At 38.1% G+C, this 17416-nt stretch overlaps 1 protein-coding gene across 4 annotated transcripts in view; it reads right to left on the reverse strand.

The window, feature by feature from the left end:
• Positions 1-4742: 4742 nt before the first annotated feature.
• The window catches only part of ATF1 (activating transcription factor 1), a 62465-nt gene continuing 49791 nt past the window's right edge, over positions 4743-17416 (reverse strand). For 2 of the 4 annotated variants that reach the window (XM_084877507.1, XM_084877508.1), the window contains 3 exons: positions 10618-10800; positions 10373-10532; positions 4743-6432 (listed from right to left, as the gene is read on the reverse strand). In XM_084877507.1, the coding sequence (XP_084733633.1) occupies positions 6288-6432; positions 10373-10532; positions 10618-10800 (488 nt within the window). In that variant the 3' untranslated portion in view covers positions 4743-6287. The remainder of the gene's footprint in view (positions 6433-10372; positions 10533-10617; positions 10801-17416) is intronic. The other 2 variants (XM_084877509.1, XM_084877510.1) reach the window with 1 other exon arrangement.

A 17416-nucleotide genomic window follows, 5' to 3' on the forward strand; every position in this document is an offset into this window, starting at 1 on the left:
AAGGCAATTTCCCTTCCCTGGGACCAGGACCACAGGAGATTGATTCCCACTGACTCAGTAGCTTCAGGGATAGAAACTATAGATAACCTTTAGAGACTAACCGCTGAGCTCTGCTTCTGTGTTATCGCTATCGCAAGATGGGGCCACATTCCAATGTCCAGCAGGATGTGACTGGGAACCAATCCTGCGGGCTGTCCCCAGTCTTTAGAATTTAGTCTTTAGGATTTAGGAACAAAAGGAAAATTCTTGCGGTTTAAACCTTTGAAAGGAATTGCCTACCTCTGAAACGGTGCAGTCGTGTGGAGACCACCTGCGTGTGGTGCTCTCGTGGCTGTCCTGGCCAGATATTTCAATAAATCCTTGCCTGCTTTTTGTTTAATTAATCAGCCTCCGGTGGTCTTATTTTGAACCCAGGGTTCGACCCCACAACATTTGGAGGCCCCAGTGAGATACCCGAAAGAGAGGCGAGAGGGACCCCCCAGAAGGGGCAGGAGGCTTGTCCTCCACAGGAGGCTCTCCCTCCTTTTGGGGACCTTAGCCGGAGACAGAAGCCGCAAGGATTTATTGAAATCGGGGAGACCGGTCTCATAAGGTAAGGCGCCAGGTTATGTTGAGATCTCAAAAAGGGTAAGGGGCCTTGGAGGGCTGTATCCCAGTTTGAGATTGCAGATTCATAGAGAAGATCCTATCACCTTCTCTAAAAAATGCCATATTATAGATGCCTCCCCTTCCCCCCCCCCCATTGCCCCTCCACATGGTTCCTGCCTCACTCCAGGCCTTCACCACCGATTGTCTGTGTCCATAGGTAACGCATACATGCATATAGGATATGTGGTTAATCTCTTCCCACCCCCAAACTCCTTCCCTCTGAGATTCGTCTGTCTGTTGCATGTTTCTATGCCTCTTGTTATATTTTACTCATCAGTTTGTTTTGTTCATTAGATTCCTCATTCTTTTATTTTGATTTTCAGGTTCAGTTGTTGATAGATGTGTATTTATTGTCATTTTAGTGTTCATTATTTTTTTTAAAAAAACTCTTCTTAAAGAATACCATACAGCATTTCATATATAATACTGGGTTATCTGACCTTCAATTCTAAATGATAGTTTTGCTGGGTAATCTTGGTTATAGGTCCTTGCTATCCATCACTTTGAATATTTCTGCCACTCCCTTCTGGCCTGCAACATTTCTGTTGAGAAATCAGCTGGCAGTCATATGGGTGCTCCCTTGTAGGTAACTAACTGCTTTTCTCTTGCTGCCTTTAAGATTCTGTCTTTGTCTTTAACCCTTGGCATTTTACTTATGATGTGTCTTGGTTGGTCCTCTTTGAATTCCTCTTGTTTGGGACTCTCTGCATTTCCTGAACTTATAAGTTTATTTCTTTTATCAGGGAAATTTTTCCTCAAATAGGTTTTCAATTTCTTAGCCTATCTCTTCTCCTTACAGTACTCTCATGATATGAATGTTAATAAACTTGAAGTTGTTCCAGAGGCTTCTTATACTATGTTCATATTTTTGGATTCTTTTTTTCTTTTTGCTCTGCTGATTGGGTTTTTTTTGCTTTCTCATATTCCATATCATTTGATTTGATTCTTGTACTGTTGAATCCCTATAAATTATTCTTTATTTTAGTTAGTTTATGCTTCATTTTTTACTGGTCCTTTTTTATATCGATGTTCTCACTAAAGTTCTTGAAATTCTCACTTAGATTCTTGAAAGTCCCTTGAAGCTCTCATTAAAATCCTTGAGTCACCTTATAACCATCATTTTGAACTCTATATCTAGTAGTTTGCTTGCTTCCATCTCATTTTGATCTTTTCTGGAAAATTCATTTTTCATTTGTGAAATATTTGTCTCATTTTGTCTGCTTCCCTGTGTTTGTTTCTATGTATTAGTAGAGCTGCTATGCCTCCTGGAATTGGTAGTGGCCTTGTGTAGTAGGTGTCTGTGGGGTTTTAACACTCTTCTCCCCTGCCCCCTCCAAACCCCCCCCCCCCCAAAGTATTATATTACCATAGCTAAAACCCTGTTTACTTTTATCTGCCTGACCTTTCACTTAGAGAATGATATATTGTTAAGGGACCATTTATGAACTTCTAAAAAAAAATCCTATAATCTGACATCTTTATTTATGGACTCATGTAGTAAATATAAAGAAAAACAAGCAGACAAAATGAATCATGGACTGGATCCCCACTAAATTAATTGTAGTGGTTTCCTTTAGGGAGAGAAAGGGGGGAGTTCATCTGTGCATTTTTATTCAGAAAATGATCTGAATTAAAGATAAAATGTTAACACTTATTAATTGGATGGTGGGTGTACAAGATTGTATGTTAACTTGTGTAGTTTCCTATGTGTTAACTTCTCTGTAAAATTCTGTGATTTTAAAGTGGAGGTTGCCATCTAGTGGACATACTTAAATAGAACTTAAAAAATCTTTTAAAGCTGTGCATAAAGATACAGCAGGTCCTTGAATAACGTTTTGTTCAACATTGTCCTGTTATAATGTTGATGAGATGTTAACTCCTTACTCGTTTACATGCTGAACCATTGACGTTAAAATGTGAGGACTTACTGTGCAATGGAACAGAGCATTTCACTCTTCAGCACAGACAAGAAAGAAGGTGGCTGGGTTTTGTGGAGCATCGCCCCAGACACCAAAAAAGTTGCAGGTTTGATCCGTGGTCAGGGCATATATAGGAGGCAACCAATAGAAGTTTCTCTCCTACACTGATGTTCCCCTCTCTCTTTCTCTTCCTTCCTTTCTCTTTAAAATCAATAAAAACATATCCTCATAGGAGGGTTAAAATTTTCTAAAAACGAAGAAGTACATTCTGGTGGTCAAGACCACAAACTTTGGAGATGACCAGACCTAAGTATGAACCAGAGTCTTATTTTCTCTGTGACCTTGGCAAAGTATCAAACCTGTGTGTCTTAGTGAATGTGAACCCCAGGCTCTCATTAATTTAATACACATGGAGCATTCCTGTGAACCAGGTAGGCACTGCTCTAGAATGTGGGATATTGGAGAACACAAGAGACAGTTACCCCCTAGACTTTTATAAAGGTGTGTTTTGGGAGTGGGCATGGGGGAGAGACCACTGTTTAAGTTGCATGGTTAGAGACCAGGTTAAAATCCCAAATCCCTAGGTGTGTGTTGTTTTTTTCAATTACAGTTTATATTCAATATTATTTTGTATTAGTTTTGAGGGCATAACAGTGGTTAGTCAAATATTTTATAAAAATTTCCTCCTGATATTTCCAGTACCCATTTGGCACCATAGTTATTACATCTCTGACTATATTCCCTATGCATCCCTGTGACTACTATTTTGTAACTACCAATTTTTAATTTTTTTTATAAATATATTTTATTGATTTTTTTACAGAGAGGAAGAGAGAGGGATAGAGAGCCAGAAACATCGATGAGAGAGAATCATCGATCAGCTGCCTCTTGCACACCCCCTACTGGGGATGTGCCCACAACCAAGGTACATGCCCTTGACTGGAATCGAATCCGGGACCTTTCAGTCCACAGGCAGACGCTCTAGCCACTGAGTGAAACTGGTCTCGGTCAATTTTTAATTTTTAATCTTCACCTTTTTCACCCCACCCTCCCTCCATTGTTCTCTGTATCTATGAGTCTGCATCACTTGTTCATGTATTTGTCCTTTAGATTACACATATAAATGAAATCATATAGTATTTGTCTTTCTCAGACTTATTTTATTGAGCTTAATAATCCTTAGGCTTACCCATGTTGTCGCAAATGGCAAGATTTCATCGTTTTTTATGGCCAATAGTCCTTTGTATGTACGGACCAAAGCTATTTTTATCCACTCCATATTGATGGGCATTTGGGTTGCTTCCATAGCTTGGCTATTGTAAATAATGCTGCATAGGGGTGCATATATTCTTTTAAATTAGTGTTTTGGTTTCCTTTGGATATACACCCAGAAGTGGAATCTCTGGGTCATACGACAGTTCCATTTTTAAATTTCAGTAAGAGCTTCTAGCACATGCCCATTCTTCATGCTTTAGTCAATAAAATTTAAGTATATGCTCAAGATGTATTCATGGGCAAGGTATTTCTATCAACATATAATTTATAGTGTTCTGAGCTAAGAAAGTAATTGCACTAGTCTATTGAACTTTTGAATTCTAGTTCAGGTTTGGGTTATAATCACCTTTAAAATTCCATTAGCTTGACATTGGATTCAAATTAGAAAAATATCTAGAATAACGTGGTATGCACTTAACAGAATCTTCAGTGGCTTTCCCATGCCTGTGATATACAGCAAGACTACAGTAACTTGATCTAGTGAGCAAGGCCCTACACTAGAAGTCTGCAGGTAGTGGAGAGTTTACAAATATTTATGGATGTCCAACTGTTAAGATACCAAGGACTACATTATCTCAATTGCAGCCAAGCATGACATCTACCCAATGTATTATGTTAAAAAAAAACACAAAAAACTCTTGATATAACCCAGTGACCTCTTACTTCCTCCTATTCTTCAAGCCAATGGGCCACTAGTTTGACTCTGGCTTTACAAGATAGTGATATAAGTAATCCCACTGGTGATCGAACTTTTTTCCTTCTCATAAGCCGCTGCCAACTAATTTTGAAAGATCTTATTAATAAAATATTTCATTAGGGTTAAATACAAATTTATCAACTGTGTTAATATTTCTGTATAACAGGCTTCTTAACCATGTCCTAAACACTTGTAGAACAAAAAAAACTTCATTAGTTTATTGCAACTGATTTTGAATAAATCAAAACATACAATCAAATCTAAAATAGGTTATGGAGACCAGAATTGTAAATTGATCCTCATTTTAAAACTAGAAATGCATTATACTTAGTATAATTAACAGAATGTCTATCAGGAGCTTGTCATTTATATATCAAGCAATGTATTTTACATTCAGCAAACTTAATTTTATCAAACGTCCTTTAATTTCATAGATAACAATATGATACATATTGTATAAGAAGCACACAATAGTTTTGCAGTACAATTTCAAAGTGTATAGAAACTGGAATACAGAAGTTAAACACTGACAGCATTTGTGAACTCTGGAAAAACTGTATATAAAACTTAGAATCCAGAGATTAGCCAATCTGAAACTTTACTTCCCATAATATAAAAATGATACTTTGAGAGGCAAAATATTTTTTTTACTAAACTATATAAACATTTAAAATAATCATTAAAAACTCAACTTTAGAATTTATAAAGATTAGCTATAAAAATATATTGACAGTCACTTTATAAATGTATCATTCACTACATTACAAAATAGTCTCTAGCATAAAATTGCTTTAATAACTGTACTATTTTAGAATCTGATAAACCTTACATTAAATCAATTATAAAATCCTCTTGGAAAACTTTGGTATGCATCTTCAGAAGTTTTTTTAAAAAAAAAAAACTCTAATATCACCTCAAGGGCCTGTAAACATTCCATTCTATTAAAGCACAACAGAATAAGTGATGTATACTCAACTGCTTACCGAATATAGAATCAGAAAACAATCTGCTATATATTTGTAGAAAATCACCATTCCCAGAATTACCCCAAAAACCAACTATTTAAAAGTGTCAAACTTTTAAACAGTTTTCTTTCCATTCTGATAATAAATGTTACAAAAACACTACATCCCATTCATGTACCTTAGATGACTGTTAGGATAAGGCCTCAAAAATAGTTTAATTCACTCTTCAAAATGCTGTCAAGTCCAATAAACAAACTTAAAACCCATTTAAAAGACTTGACAATAGAACAAGTGTAAGTAATCAGAACACATAATTATTTATATTTGGTTATGTATAGTTTTTCTTTTTGTAATTTAGAATTTATTGGCAGAAATAAAATACACACACGCACACAATTGAAAAAAATAAATTTTAGGAAACAGTATGAAATGCAGACCTATAGGGTAAATAGATTTAATTTTGAAAATTTACCAAATTTCATTTTATCTGCCATATTTGGATTATTGACAACTACTGTTATTTAGAAAACTCAGATTGGTGAGGGTTCACTTCCTGCTTCTTTAGTATGCTTTTTACAGAGTTTCCAGTTGTGCCAGTATCTTCCTTGAGGTCATTTTCCACTTTATCCTCTGCCACCAGTTCTCTTGCATAAGACATTTATCTTTGAGTTGCAAAAGCCTAAATAAAAGCTTCATTTTTGACCTTTTAATTTATAAAACTCCACTAAAAAGAAAAAATCCATTTAATTTTTAGGCAAGTCCACAAAAATATTTTCTTAAATATCAAACACTTTTATGGGAATAAAGATCCTTCAAAGTTTTTAACTCTTCTATTAGAGTTTTATTTTGGTTTTCCAGGACTGCAACTCGATTTTCTAGGCATTTCACATATTCTTTCTTCTTTCTGCGACATTCTCGAGCAGCTTCTCTAAATATAAGCATTAAAAAAACAATGTTAGAAAAAAATTCACCTTCTTTAAAGTGGTAAATGCCCTGCAGTAATTTTCCCTGCTCACTTTTTTTCTCTCATTTAAAAAATTATCTATATACAATGAAATGTAGATCTTAAGTGTAGAATTCAGTTAGTTTTGGCAAATGCATATACATATACCTATATAGCCCACACACCTATCAAGGCCAGAACATTTTTATTGTCCCAGAAAATTCTCTCATGCACGTTTCTGGTCATTCCTCTCCTCTCGCAACTGCTGTTTCTGGTTTTATCACCATCAATGAAGATTTTTCTAATCTAAAACTTCATATAACAGTTATACAAGTACTCTTGTGCATGGTCTCCTTTCTTTCAGTGTACTTCTTTCGTCTTTATTAATCCTCACCTTAGGATATTTTTTTGCATTGCTTTTCAGAGAGTGGGAGGGATGGGAGAGGGAGAGAGAAACATGGATGCCAGAGACACATTGAATGGTCACCTACTGCATGCACCTGAAACTCAGGTATTTATGGGAATCGAAACTGTGATCTTTGAAGCTCTAACCACGGAGTGGTTCATTCTCACCTGAGGATGTTTTTGTCATTGATTTGTAGAGAGTGAGGAGGGGAGGGAAGGTGGAAAGAGAGAAACACTGACATAGAGAGACATCCATCAGTTGCCCCAACCAGGGCCAAGGCCAGGGATCGAACCCATAACCCAAATACCAGGGTGGACAATCCAACCACTGAGCAACAGTGGCTAGGGCTTATTTAGTTTATTTCTTTTTTTTTTTTTTTTAATATTTTATTGATTTTTTTACAGAGAGGAAGGAAGAGGGATAGACAGAAACATCGATGTGAGAGAAACATCGATCAGCTACCTCCTGCACACACCCCACTGGGGATGTGCCTGCAACCTAGGTACATACCCTTGACCAGAATCGTACCTGGGACCTTTCAGTCTGCAGGCCGACGCTCTATCCACTGAGTCAAACCAGTCCTGACTCAATTTATTTTTAAGGCTCATTTATGTTGCTGTATGCTGGTTTATTCCTTTATATTTTAGGGCATATTTCATTGTATGAATATCACTACAATTTGTTGATCCATTGCGTTAGTCTGCTTCTAGTATTAGCTGCTGTGGATGTTCCTGTGCTAGTCTCTTTGTAAACATGTCCTATTTCTCTTGGATTAATACCAAGAAGTGAAATTTAGGGGTCCTCTGCTTAATTTTTGACCCACAGATTCTTTAAATTAATTTTCATATTTTATTCTTTAAATTAATTTTAATTTATAGAAAAAAATTTTCAGTACACTTTACTGTAATAAATACGATTGATACTCAGTTTTGTATATGTCCTCTTAGAATATTTCTACCAAGTCACATGTAAGTTTTATATATATATATATACACACACACACACACACACACACACACACAAGATAGAAGTAAAAAGCATTACTTGAGTATACTATGTACTGTAGATATTATCTGCCACTTGATTTTTAAAAAATGTATATTTGTTGATTTCACAGAGGGGAAGAAAGATAGAAACATCAATGATGAATCACTGATTGGCTGCCTCCTGCACGCCCCACACCAGGGACCGAGACCACAACCCAGGCATGTACCCTTGACAGAAACTGAATCTGGGACTTTCAGTCCACAAGCCAATGCTGTATCCATTGAGCCAAACCAGCTAGGGTTCTGCCAATTCATTTTATGCCCAAACTGTTTTAATGATGTTTCTATGTTGGTACATAGATTTTTGCCATGTTGACCTTTTTTGTTAATTTCCATTTTCCTCACTACTAATGAGATCGAACATTGTTGTTGGTCTTTTGGATCTGCTCTTATATAAATTGCGTATTTATGAATACCTTTTGTCCCTTCATACTTTTTTGGTCACTTTACAATGAGAAATTATTAGAAAGACAAACAACTTAGGAACTTTTTGTTCATTATACCTATTAATCCTTCAAATGTTTTTACATTATTTTGTAATCTACCATTTGATGTCTCATTTTTATATCTCTTGTCAAAAATGCTCTTTAGTCTCTCTATTCCTTGACTCAGTGGAAAGAGTGTCGGCCTGTGGACTGAAGGTTCCCGGGTTCAATTCCAGTAAGGGCACATGGTTGGGTTGTGGGCTTGATCCCCAGTAGGGGGCGTGCAGGAGGCAGCCTATCAATGATTCTCTCTCATCACTGATGTTTCTATCTCTCTCACTCTCCATTCCTCTCTGAAATAAATAAAAATATATTTAAAAATAAAACAAAATGCCATGCACTAAAATTTTCTAAATTTCATCTTAGAAATTTTACTGCTTAATTTTCACAAGTCTTTAATACATCTAGAATTACTTTTGTTCATGGTATAAAAAATAGGAATCCATTTTAATTTTCTTTCAAATGTAGAGTTGATTGTGTATCTTTTATTAAATCAGCCATCCTTCACAAGTGTACAGGCAGTCCTCAGGTTACGTTGGACTCAACACGTCGTTCTGTAGTTATGTCGCCATCTTTTTTATTTATAAAAAAGAAATTTCCATAATTTCAACGTATGTACATATGTTTATTATTATTTACTATATTTACCACAAGTAAAGGTCAGGGATTATCTTTATTTTAAATTTTTTTACTGTTTCATTTCATCACTGCTGTGTGTGAGTAACGTGGGTGCGTATGTAGGTGGGCTCTGACTTACGGTGAAAATGGTATTACGGTGCACTATAGGAACGGATCTCCAATGTAACCCGAGGAATGCCTGTACTCAACCAGCACAGGCCATTTCTGGCCTCTCTTTGCCATCTGCTAATGTTATTGTTTGCCCCTTCACTGATACCAAGTTGATTACATGGCTTTTTAGAGTATGTTTCAATGCCTAACAAGACAAAGCAACTTCTTTCTGTTCTTGACCATTCTTGAATACTTACTTCTTCCTTGTAAACTTTTAGCTTTTTTTGTCCAATTCTATAAAGATTTATAAAGATTCTAATTTAAACACATTACATTTATACATGAATTCTGAAAGAATACATTTATTATGGCTTAATCAAATAACTTAGTATTTTCTGTTTATTCAGATACTGTCTTACCTCTCAATAAGATTTTTAAAATGTGGATTCTATGCCTTTCCTATTAAATTTAATAAGTATTCTATGACTCTGTTACTAATCTGAATGTAATAATACTTCCATTATTATTTTCAAGATGGCAAGTCATAGGAAATAAAACACCTTACTAAGTTGCCTTCTAAATTACTGTAGTTTAAAATATTTTTATGAAATAGTACACATAGATGTGGTGTAGATGTAAGTTATGAAGCATAAAATGAACAAATGTAGACCCAACACCCAGCTTACTGTGGGAAAATGTTATCCACCCTGTTGAAGGGCCCTCTGTGCTATCCCTGATTATATCCATAACCCTGCCTCTTGACCAGAAGCAATTACTAGCTTCAATCTTTTGCTTATTTCTATAGTTTTAGTGCATATAGCAATGTTTAAAATACATTTAAAATAAAAGTAAACGTTTCTGGGGTTAAATTACTAATCTGTTTTCATGTCAAAATTCATATTTCTGTGTCAGCAATTAAACCAGATATTAGGCAGAATCCCACTAATTATTCTTGCTGTGGCAAGCAGCGGATTATTATTTTTATTTAACTGTCAGCCCAACAAGAACAAAATATATTGTTTGAAAAAACTTTGCTTAACAGTGCTATTCAAAGGAACTGTAGGTCAATATATTAAATAAAGAAATTGAGCAATGGGACTCACTGATCCATTTGAAATAAACCAGACATAATCACTCAGTAAAATAAAGCTGATATAAACCTCTCTCCTTATTTCCTATATACAATTCCAGTTAACACCTAGTTATATTTTGAGATTGAAAAAACATTACCATTCTGGCAGTATACTTTCACTACCCACCTGTTTTTCATCAACCTTATTTCTCTTTTCAACTGAGGGTCATCTGTCTTAGTTGTCGGAGATGTAAGACTCACAGGAGATGTCATCACCACAGTCTGTGGCAGCGAAGCTGCTGACGGTGTGGTACGAATCTGATATGTCTGCATATCTCCTGAGGCAGCTGTGTGGTCAAAAGAATGAGTTAATTCATAAGTGTCTTTAAAAGAACTTTGGGATACATTCCATAGATACTTAAACATACTTACTTTGTACAACCACCTGGTTGCTGGGCACAAGTATTTGCTGTCCATCAGAGGTCTGTGCATACTGGAGAATTGTTGTACCTTGTTGAGTACTGCCTGAATTTGTCATGGTTAGTGTCTGAAGTCCCTGTACTCCATCTGTGCCTGGACTGGCCAGCTGTAAGGCTCCATTGGGGGCAATGGCAACTTTAACCAAAGAGAGAACCTAGCTATTATAAGGCTATACAATACACTAATTGCAAAGAATTAGTGAAAAACAAACAAAAAATTAAAACAGGCTTGAAAGCAGTTCTACCAGACAACTGTTGACTACTCGAGTGAACTAAATGTACAAGAAATAAAGTGGCATTTCTTTAAAAAATTTTATAGTTCAGATGAATTAATCTTAATCTCAATTTCTACAATAGAAGTGGTCAAGGCATATTTTGGGCTCTATGGACCACTCCATGCTAACTGCTAATGCTGTCCCAGCAGTTCTAGAATATTGAGAGGGCACTGATGGCTGACTTTTAAAGGAAAAACAATTAGAAGGAAACATTAATACATCTTGTAATTTTTTCCAAAAGAAGCATATAAAAGATTGTAACAAAATATTTTTAATAGATAAGTGTGCACATAGAAAACCTCAAATAGGATAAAAGATTACATAATGAAAAAGTTAATCTTCAAACTCTGTTTTTTTTAGCTCCACTCTCTAATGGTAACTGCATTTAGACATTAAATGTTGTGCAGTGATAACTTAATATAATCTAATCAGTCACTTCCTGGCAAAAATCACCAATAAAGTTAAGTAATCAGAAAGTCACCAGAAGATCACATTTCTAAGCTCCCCACAAGAATTTCTCATTGAATTATATTTAAATAGAGGCTTGGTGCACAAATTCGTGCTCGGGTAGGGTCTGGTCAGCCCAGCCTGATCAAGATGATCAGGCCGGGGTGGCCAGGGGGAGGGGCTGTGGGAGGTTGGTCAACCGGCCCCGCCCATGATCAGGGTGTGGGGGGCAGATCGGGGTGGGACTGGCCAGGGGAGAGGCCCTGGGCTGAAATGTCCATGATGCATGACCAAACAGAAAACATCGTAGCATTTTGCCGTTCCCATATAACAGATCCCCTTCAGAACCTAATGCCTCAGCTCTATACCTGCTTTTCAGATTATAAATATGTAACATTTTCCCCTTTTACGCTTTGCCTACCATTAGGCCAAAATACATATGTCAGCTGTAGATTTTAATTAAAAATACTTTCTGCAGGAGTTTCTAATTATTCCCTCCCCCACTACCACACAAATATTCCCACATACTTTAATATATACATAATTTTAGAAATAAAGACATTAAAATTGTTTATATGCAGGGAATTGTTTAAAATTTTATTAGCCATTACTTTCAATCTCCTTCCCTATAACACACATTATATACTCCCCAAATACATTAATATAAATATATAAATAAAATAAAAAGTAAATGTCCCATTATCTATCTCTATTTATTCCACTGGCCAACCCTTACCCCACTACCACCATTATTTTTGGCGCACATCCTTCCTAATCTTTTTGCATGCTCACACAGACTGATAAAACAATTGACCCTTGAAAAACAGTTTTGGAGTGTGGATCCGCTTATATGCGGGTTTTCAATAAATACACACAGTACTATAAATGTATTTTCCTATGCTTTTCCCTTTTTTTCCCTAGCTTACCTTATTGTAAGAATACAATATATAATATGTAAACATACAAATATGGGTTAACTGACAATTTATGTGGCCAGTAAAGCTTCTGGTCAAAATAGGCTATTAGTAATTACATTTTTTGGAGAGTCAAAAGTTATATGAAGATGTTTGACTGCATGAGGATCAGCACCCCAAACCTCCTGTTGTTCAAGGGTCAGCTGTATTTGTATGAAAATGTGAAATTATACTCACAAATGTATAGTTACATATATCACCTGATGTGAAATATGTGTGACAATAAGGAATTGTTTTCATTTTTGCAACAGATCTTCATGTTCTTGAACATGTGCATTTACCTGGTGACCCCATCCTTCCCAGTAGGACTTCACCCCACTATTGTCTGTGTCCGTGGATTAGGCATGTAAGTTCTTTGGTTGACCTCTTTCTTCCCACTGCCTTCCCTCTGAGAATCCTGTCTATTGCATGCTACCATGGCTCTATTTTGTCAGATTATTTTGTTCATTAGATTCCACATATAAATGAAAACTTGTGATACTTGTCTTTCTCGGATTGGCTTATTTCACTTAGCATAATACTCTCCAGGTCCCTACATGCTGTCTCAAAAGGTAAGAGTTCCTTCTTTTTTTATAGCTACATAGTATTACATGGAGTAAATATACCATAGCTTTTTTTTTTTTTTTTTTTTTTTTAAATCTTTTTATCTACTGATGGGCACTTGTTTCCAGATCTTGGCTACTGTAGATTGCTCTGCTATGAACATAGGAATGCATGTATTCTTTCTGATTGGTGTTCAGGCTTCTTAGAAGTGGGACCACTGGGTCAAATGCAGTTCATTTTTCATTTTTTTAAAAAGGAAACTCCACACCGTTTTCCACAGTAGCTGTACAGTCTGCATCCAACAATCAGTGTACTGATGTTCTTTTTTCTCCACAACCTCGCCAGCACTTGTTTGATTTATTGATGGTAGCCATTCTAGGAGTTGTGAGGTATAACCTAATTTGCATCTCTCTGATGCTTAATGAAACTGAGCATTTTTACATATGTCCTTTTTGGAGAAGCGTCTATTTAGGTCATCTGCCCCTCTTTTAATTGGGTTATTTCTCTTCCTTTTGTTGAGTTGTATGACAACTTTATATATTTTGGAAATTAACCCCATATCAGATATATCATTGGTAAATATGTTTTTTCATACAATGTGTTCCCTTTTCATTTTGATGCTGTTTTCTTTTTGCTGTGCAAAAGCTTTTTGATGTAGTCATATTTGTTTCTTTTTTCCTTTCTTTCTTTTGTCCTAGGCATAGTATCAGTGGAAATTCTGCTCTGTGGGGTATCTGATATTTTGCCGCCAACATTTTCTTCTAGGATTTTTATGGTTTCATGATTCACATTTAAATCTTTTATCGATTTTGAGTTTATTGTTGGGTTTGGTGTAAGTTGGTGGCCTAGTTTCATTTTTTGGCATGTAGCTGTCTAATGATCCCAAAACCATTTTATTGATGAGACCACTTTTACTCCATTGTATGCTCTTGCCGCTTTTGTCAATTAAGCATAATGGCTTGTGTTGACTTCTGGTTCTCTGTTCTGTTCCCTTGATACATATGGCTGTTCTTGAGTACCAGGCTATGTTTGGTTGTAGTGGCTTTCTAGTAGAGCTTGATATTGGGTTCTTTTTTGGTTCTATATAAATTTTTGGAGTGTTTGTTCTAGATCTTTGAAATATGCCATTGGTATTTTAATAGGGATTGCAATGAATCTATAAGTTGCTTTGGATAATATGAACATTTTAATGATGTTGTTTCGACCAATCCAAGAATATGGTATATTCTTCCACTTGTTTATTTTCTTCTACCTTCCATTTGATCTAATGTGTCATTTAGGGTCTCTGTTTCCTTGTTTTTGTGTCTAGTAGATCTATGTCAGTGTGGTGTTAAAAGTCCCCTACTATGATTATATTGCTGACAATTTATCTCTTTAAGTCTTCCAGAAGTTGTTTTTATTAATATATTTGGCTACTTCTATGTTGGGTGCAAATATACCAGAGTTATAGCCTCTTACTGTATCAATCCCTTTAGTATTATGAAGTGGCCTTCATTTCTCTTCTTAAGGCCTCTATTTTGAAATCTATTTGGTCAGATATGAGTATTGCTACCCCAGGTTTTCTTTTCAATTCCATTTGCATGGATAGTTTTTTTTATCCCATTACTTTAATCTTGTGTGAGTCTTTTGTTCTGAAGTTGATCTCTTGTAGATAGCATATGTATGGGTTTTCTCATTCATTCAGCTACCCTATGGTTTTTGATTGGAGCATTTAAGGCATCCACTTTTAAGGTTATTATTGATAGGTACTGATTTGTTGCCATTTTTGTTTTTTATGTCTATGTTCCTCCCTCTCTTTCTGTTTCTTCTTACTATAGTCCTTGTAGCATTTTTTGTAGTGATGGTTTGGTGGTAATAAACTCCTTTAGCCTTTTTCTGTCTGCAAACCTACTAATTTCATTTTACATTTGAATGATAGCCTTGCTGGAAGGGTAGTCTTAGATTCAGTCTCTTACTTTTCATTACTTTGTATACTTCATGCCATTCCCTTCTGGCTTGAAGTGTTTCTATTGAGAAATCAGATGACAAGTCTAATGGGAACTTCCCATCTCTCTTGCACCCTTTTAAGATTCTATCTTTAACATTTGCCATTTTAATTATGTGTCTTGGTGTGGGTCTTTTTGGGTTCATCTTCACTGGGCCTGGGTTTCCTGCGGGTGTGATGCACCAGGTCAGGGAAGTTTTCTGTTATTATTTCTTCAAACAGTTTCTCTATTTGTTGCTCAGGTTCTTTTCCTTCTGGTGCCCCTATTATGCAAATGCTGTTATGTTTCATGTTGTCTCAAAGCTACCTTAAACTCTCCTTTTTAATTTTATTTTTCAATTGCTGCTCTGAATAGATTATTTTTTTAAACCTTATCTTCTAATTTTCTACTTCAGTCCTCAGCTTCTTGTAGTCTACTTTTGAATCTTTCCAGGGTGTTATTTTAGCTATGTCATTCTTCATTTCCAATTGTTTTTATTTTTTTTCAATCTCTCTTTTCATGTTGTTGTAGTTCTCATTAAGTCCCTTATAATGCTCACTAGAGGTCTGGTGCACAAAATTCATGCACTGGAAAGGGTATCCTTCAGCCTGGCCTGAGCCCTCTCATAATCCAGGACCCCTCGGGTAGGGTCCCAGGCCTGGCCAGTGATCAGGGCCTATGGGGGCTTTCCTTCCCCTGGATACTGGCAGCTGGCCCTGCTCCCTCCACTGCTTGCCATCTGTGTAGTGTTGCACCCCCCACCCCTCCCGCCCCCAAACCACCAGTTGCATCCCTCTGCGGGCAACAGGTGTGGGGTGCGATTGCTTGGCTTGCCTGGGCCTCCCTCTGCGGGGTGATTGCTGGCTGGCCCTGCACACCCACCATAGTGTTGCTGGCCGGTGCCTGGGCCTCCCTCTGTGGGGCTATCGATCTTGGGGCCCACAGATCAATTGCTCCACAGAGGGAGGCCCCCAGGCATCCGCTGTAGCACCACCAGCCGGTGGCCTGGGCCTCACGCTGCGGGGTGATCCATCACGGGGCTCTGCGATCTATGGCTTCATAGAGGGAGGACCCACCCACCACCACGGTGCTGCCAGCGGGGTAGCCTAGGCTCCCTCCCTGGGGCGAATGATTGTGAAGCTCTGCAATCTATCGCCCAGCAGAGGCTCCGCGATCAATCATTGTGCAGAGGGTGACCTGGGACTCCCTCTTTGGGACAATTGATCATGGAGCACCCCCATCGATTGCTCTACATGGGGTGGGGCCTGGGATTCCCTCTGAAAGGCGATGGTGGGCCCCCGACCAATTGCATCACACCCGCATTGGCTGGCCTGGCAACAGTGTGTCATAGCGTGGTTGTCCGGACAGTCATTCTGCTGTTTGGTCATTTGGTTGATTTGCAAATTACACTTTTTATTATTATAGATTAAGTTATTTATAGTTCTCACTGAGTTTATTTTATGACTATTACTTTGAATTCTTTACCTGAGAAATTGCTTCCATTTCATTTAGTTTCTTTTCTGGTGATTTCTCCTTTTCTTTCATTTAGTGGTGGAGGTTTTTTTTTTGTTTTGTTTTCTCTCCCTATTTTAGCAGCCTAGCAGTCTGGGGTACCAGGTTAGGCTGGTGGGGTCGCAGGAATGGGTCTGTGTGTCCAGAGATTATTAGTTATGCAGGATGTCACAGCAGTGGGTCTGATTTTCTGGAGACACCAGGTTAGGTGTGCTGGGTCACTATGGCAGGTCCAGCATCCGAAGGTGCCAGGTCACTTCTACCAGGCAGTCAGGCAGCAGGGGCTTTTGTCCAAGCACAGAGGGCTGTGGTGGCATATCTGTGTCTGGTGGCGTTGGGTGCACCATGCTGGCAGTGCTGGGTGCACCACTTTAAGGTGGTGGGGCCAGCTGTCCAGGAATACAAGGTTGGGCATGCTGGGTTTGGCAGCAGGTCACTGTGTCCAGGTGAGCCTCTTGTCAAGGTGGATGCTGCTCCACTATAGCAGGGAGCAGATTGGGTGCCCTTCCTCTGGTGTAGGGGCAGGCTAGGCAGGTCCAGGTGCCACTCAGCTGGTGAAGGGGCAGGCCTGGCTGTGCCTCTCCCTCTGTTGCAGGGCATGGGCTGAGCAGGGCGCTCACTTGCTGGTGGAGGAGGCAGGGCACTCAGCTGTAGAGAGGGCGGGGTGTGCCCCAGTAGCCAATATAGTGAGGCAGGCCGCACTGCACTGCCCATCCAGGCTGCCAGCCAGTCCTCCAAGACCCACAGCGCACAGAGCTGCTATGTCTGATCTGTATGTCAGGGGCTCTGTGTCCCTGCTGTGGGACCCTGCGCCTGTGACCATGGCCTAGAGGTCATGCAGCTCCCCCACAATGGTGAGCTCCCCTCTAATAAGCAGAGACACGAACCCAGGGGAGCAGCATGCTGCGTCCCACAGCTATGAGTGCCTGATCTGCTCTCCCAGAGTTCCCCCTCCCACAGACAGATGCCCTTCTATAATCACACCCCACACATTCTCCCTTGCACTCCCACTCACTCTGGTCCTGCTCATTGCCATG

The sequence above is a fragment of the Pipistrellus hanaki genome, assembly GCF_964339955.1.
Source record: "Pipistrellus hanaki genome assembly, chromosome: 3".
Taxonomy (NCBI): domain Eukaryota; kingdom Metazoa; phylum Chordata; class Mammalia; order Chiroptera; family Vespertilionidae; genus Pipistrellus; species Pipistrellus hanaki.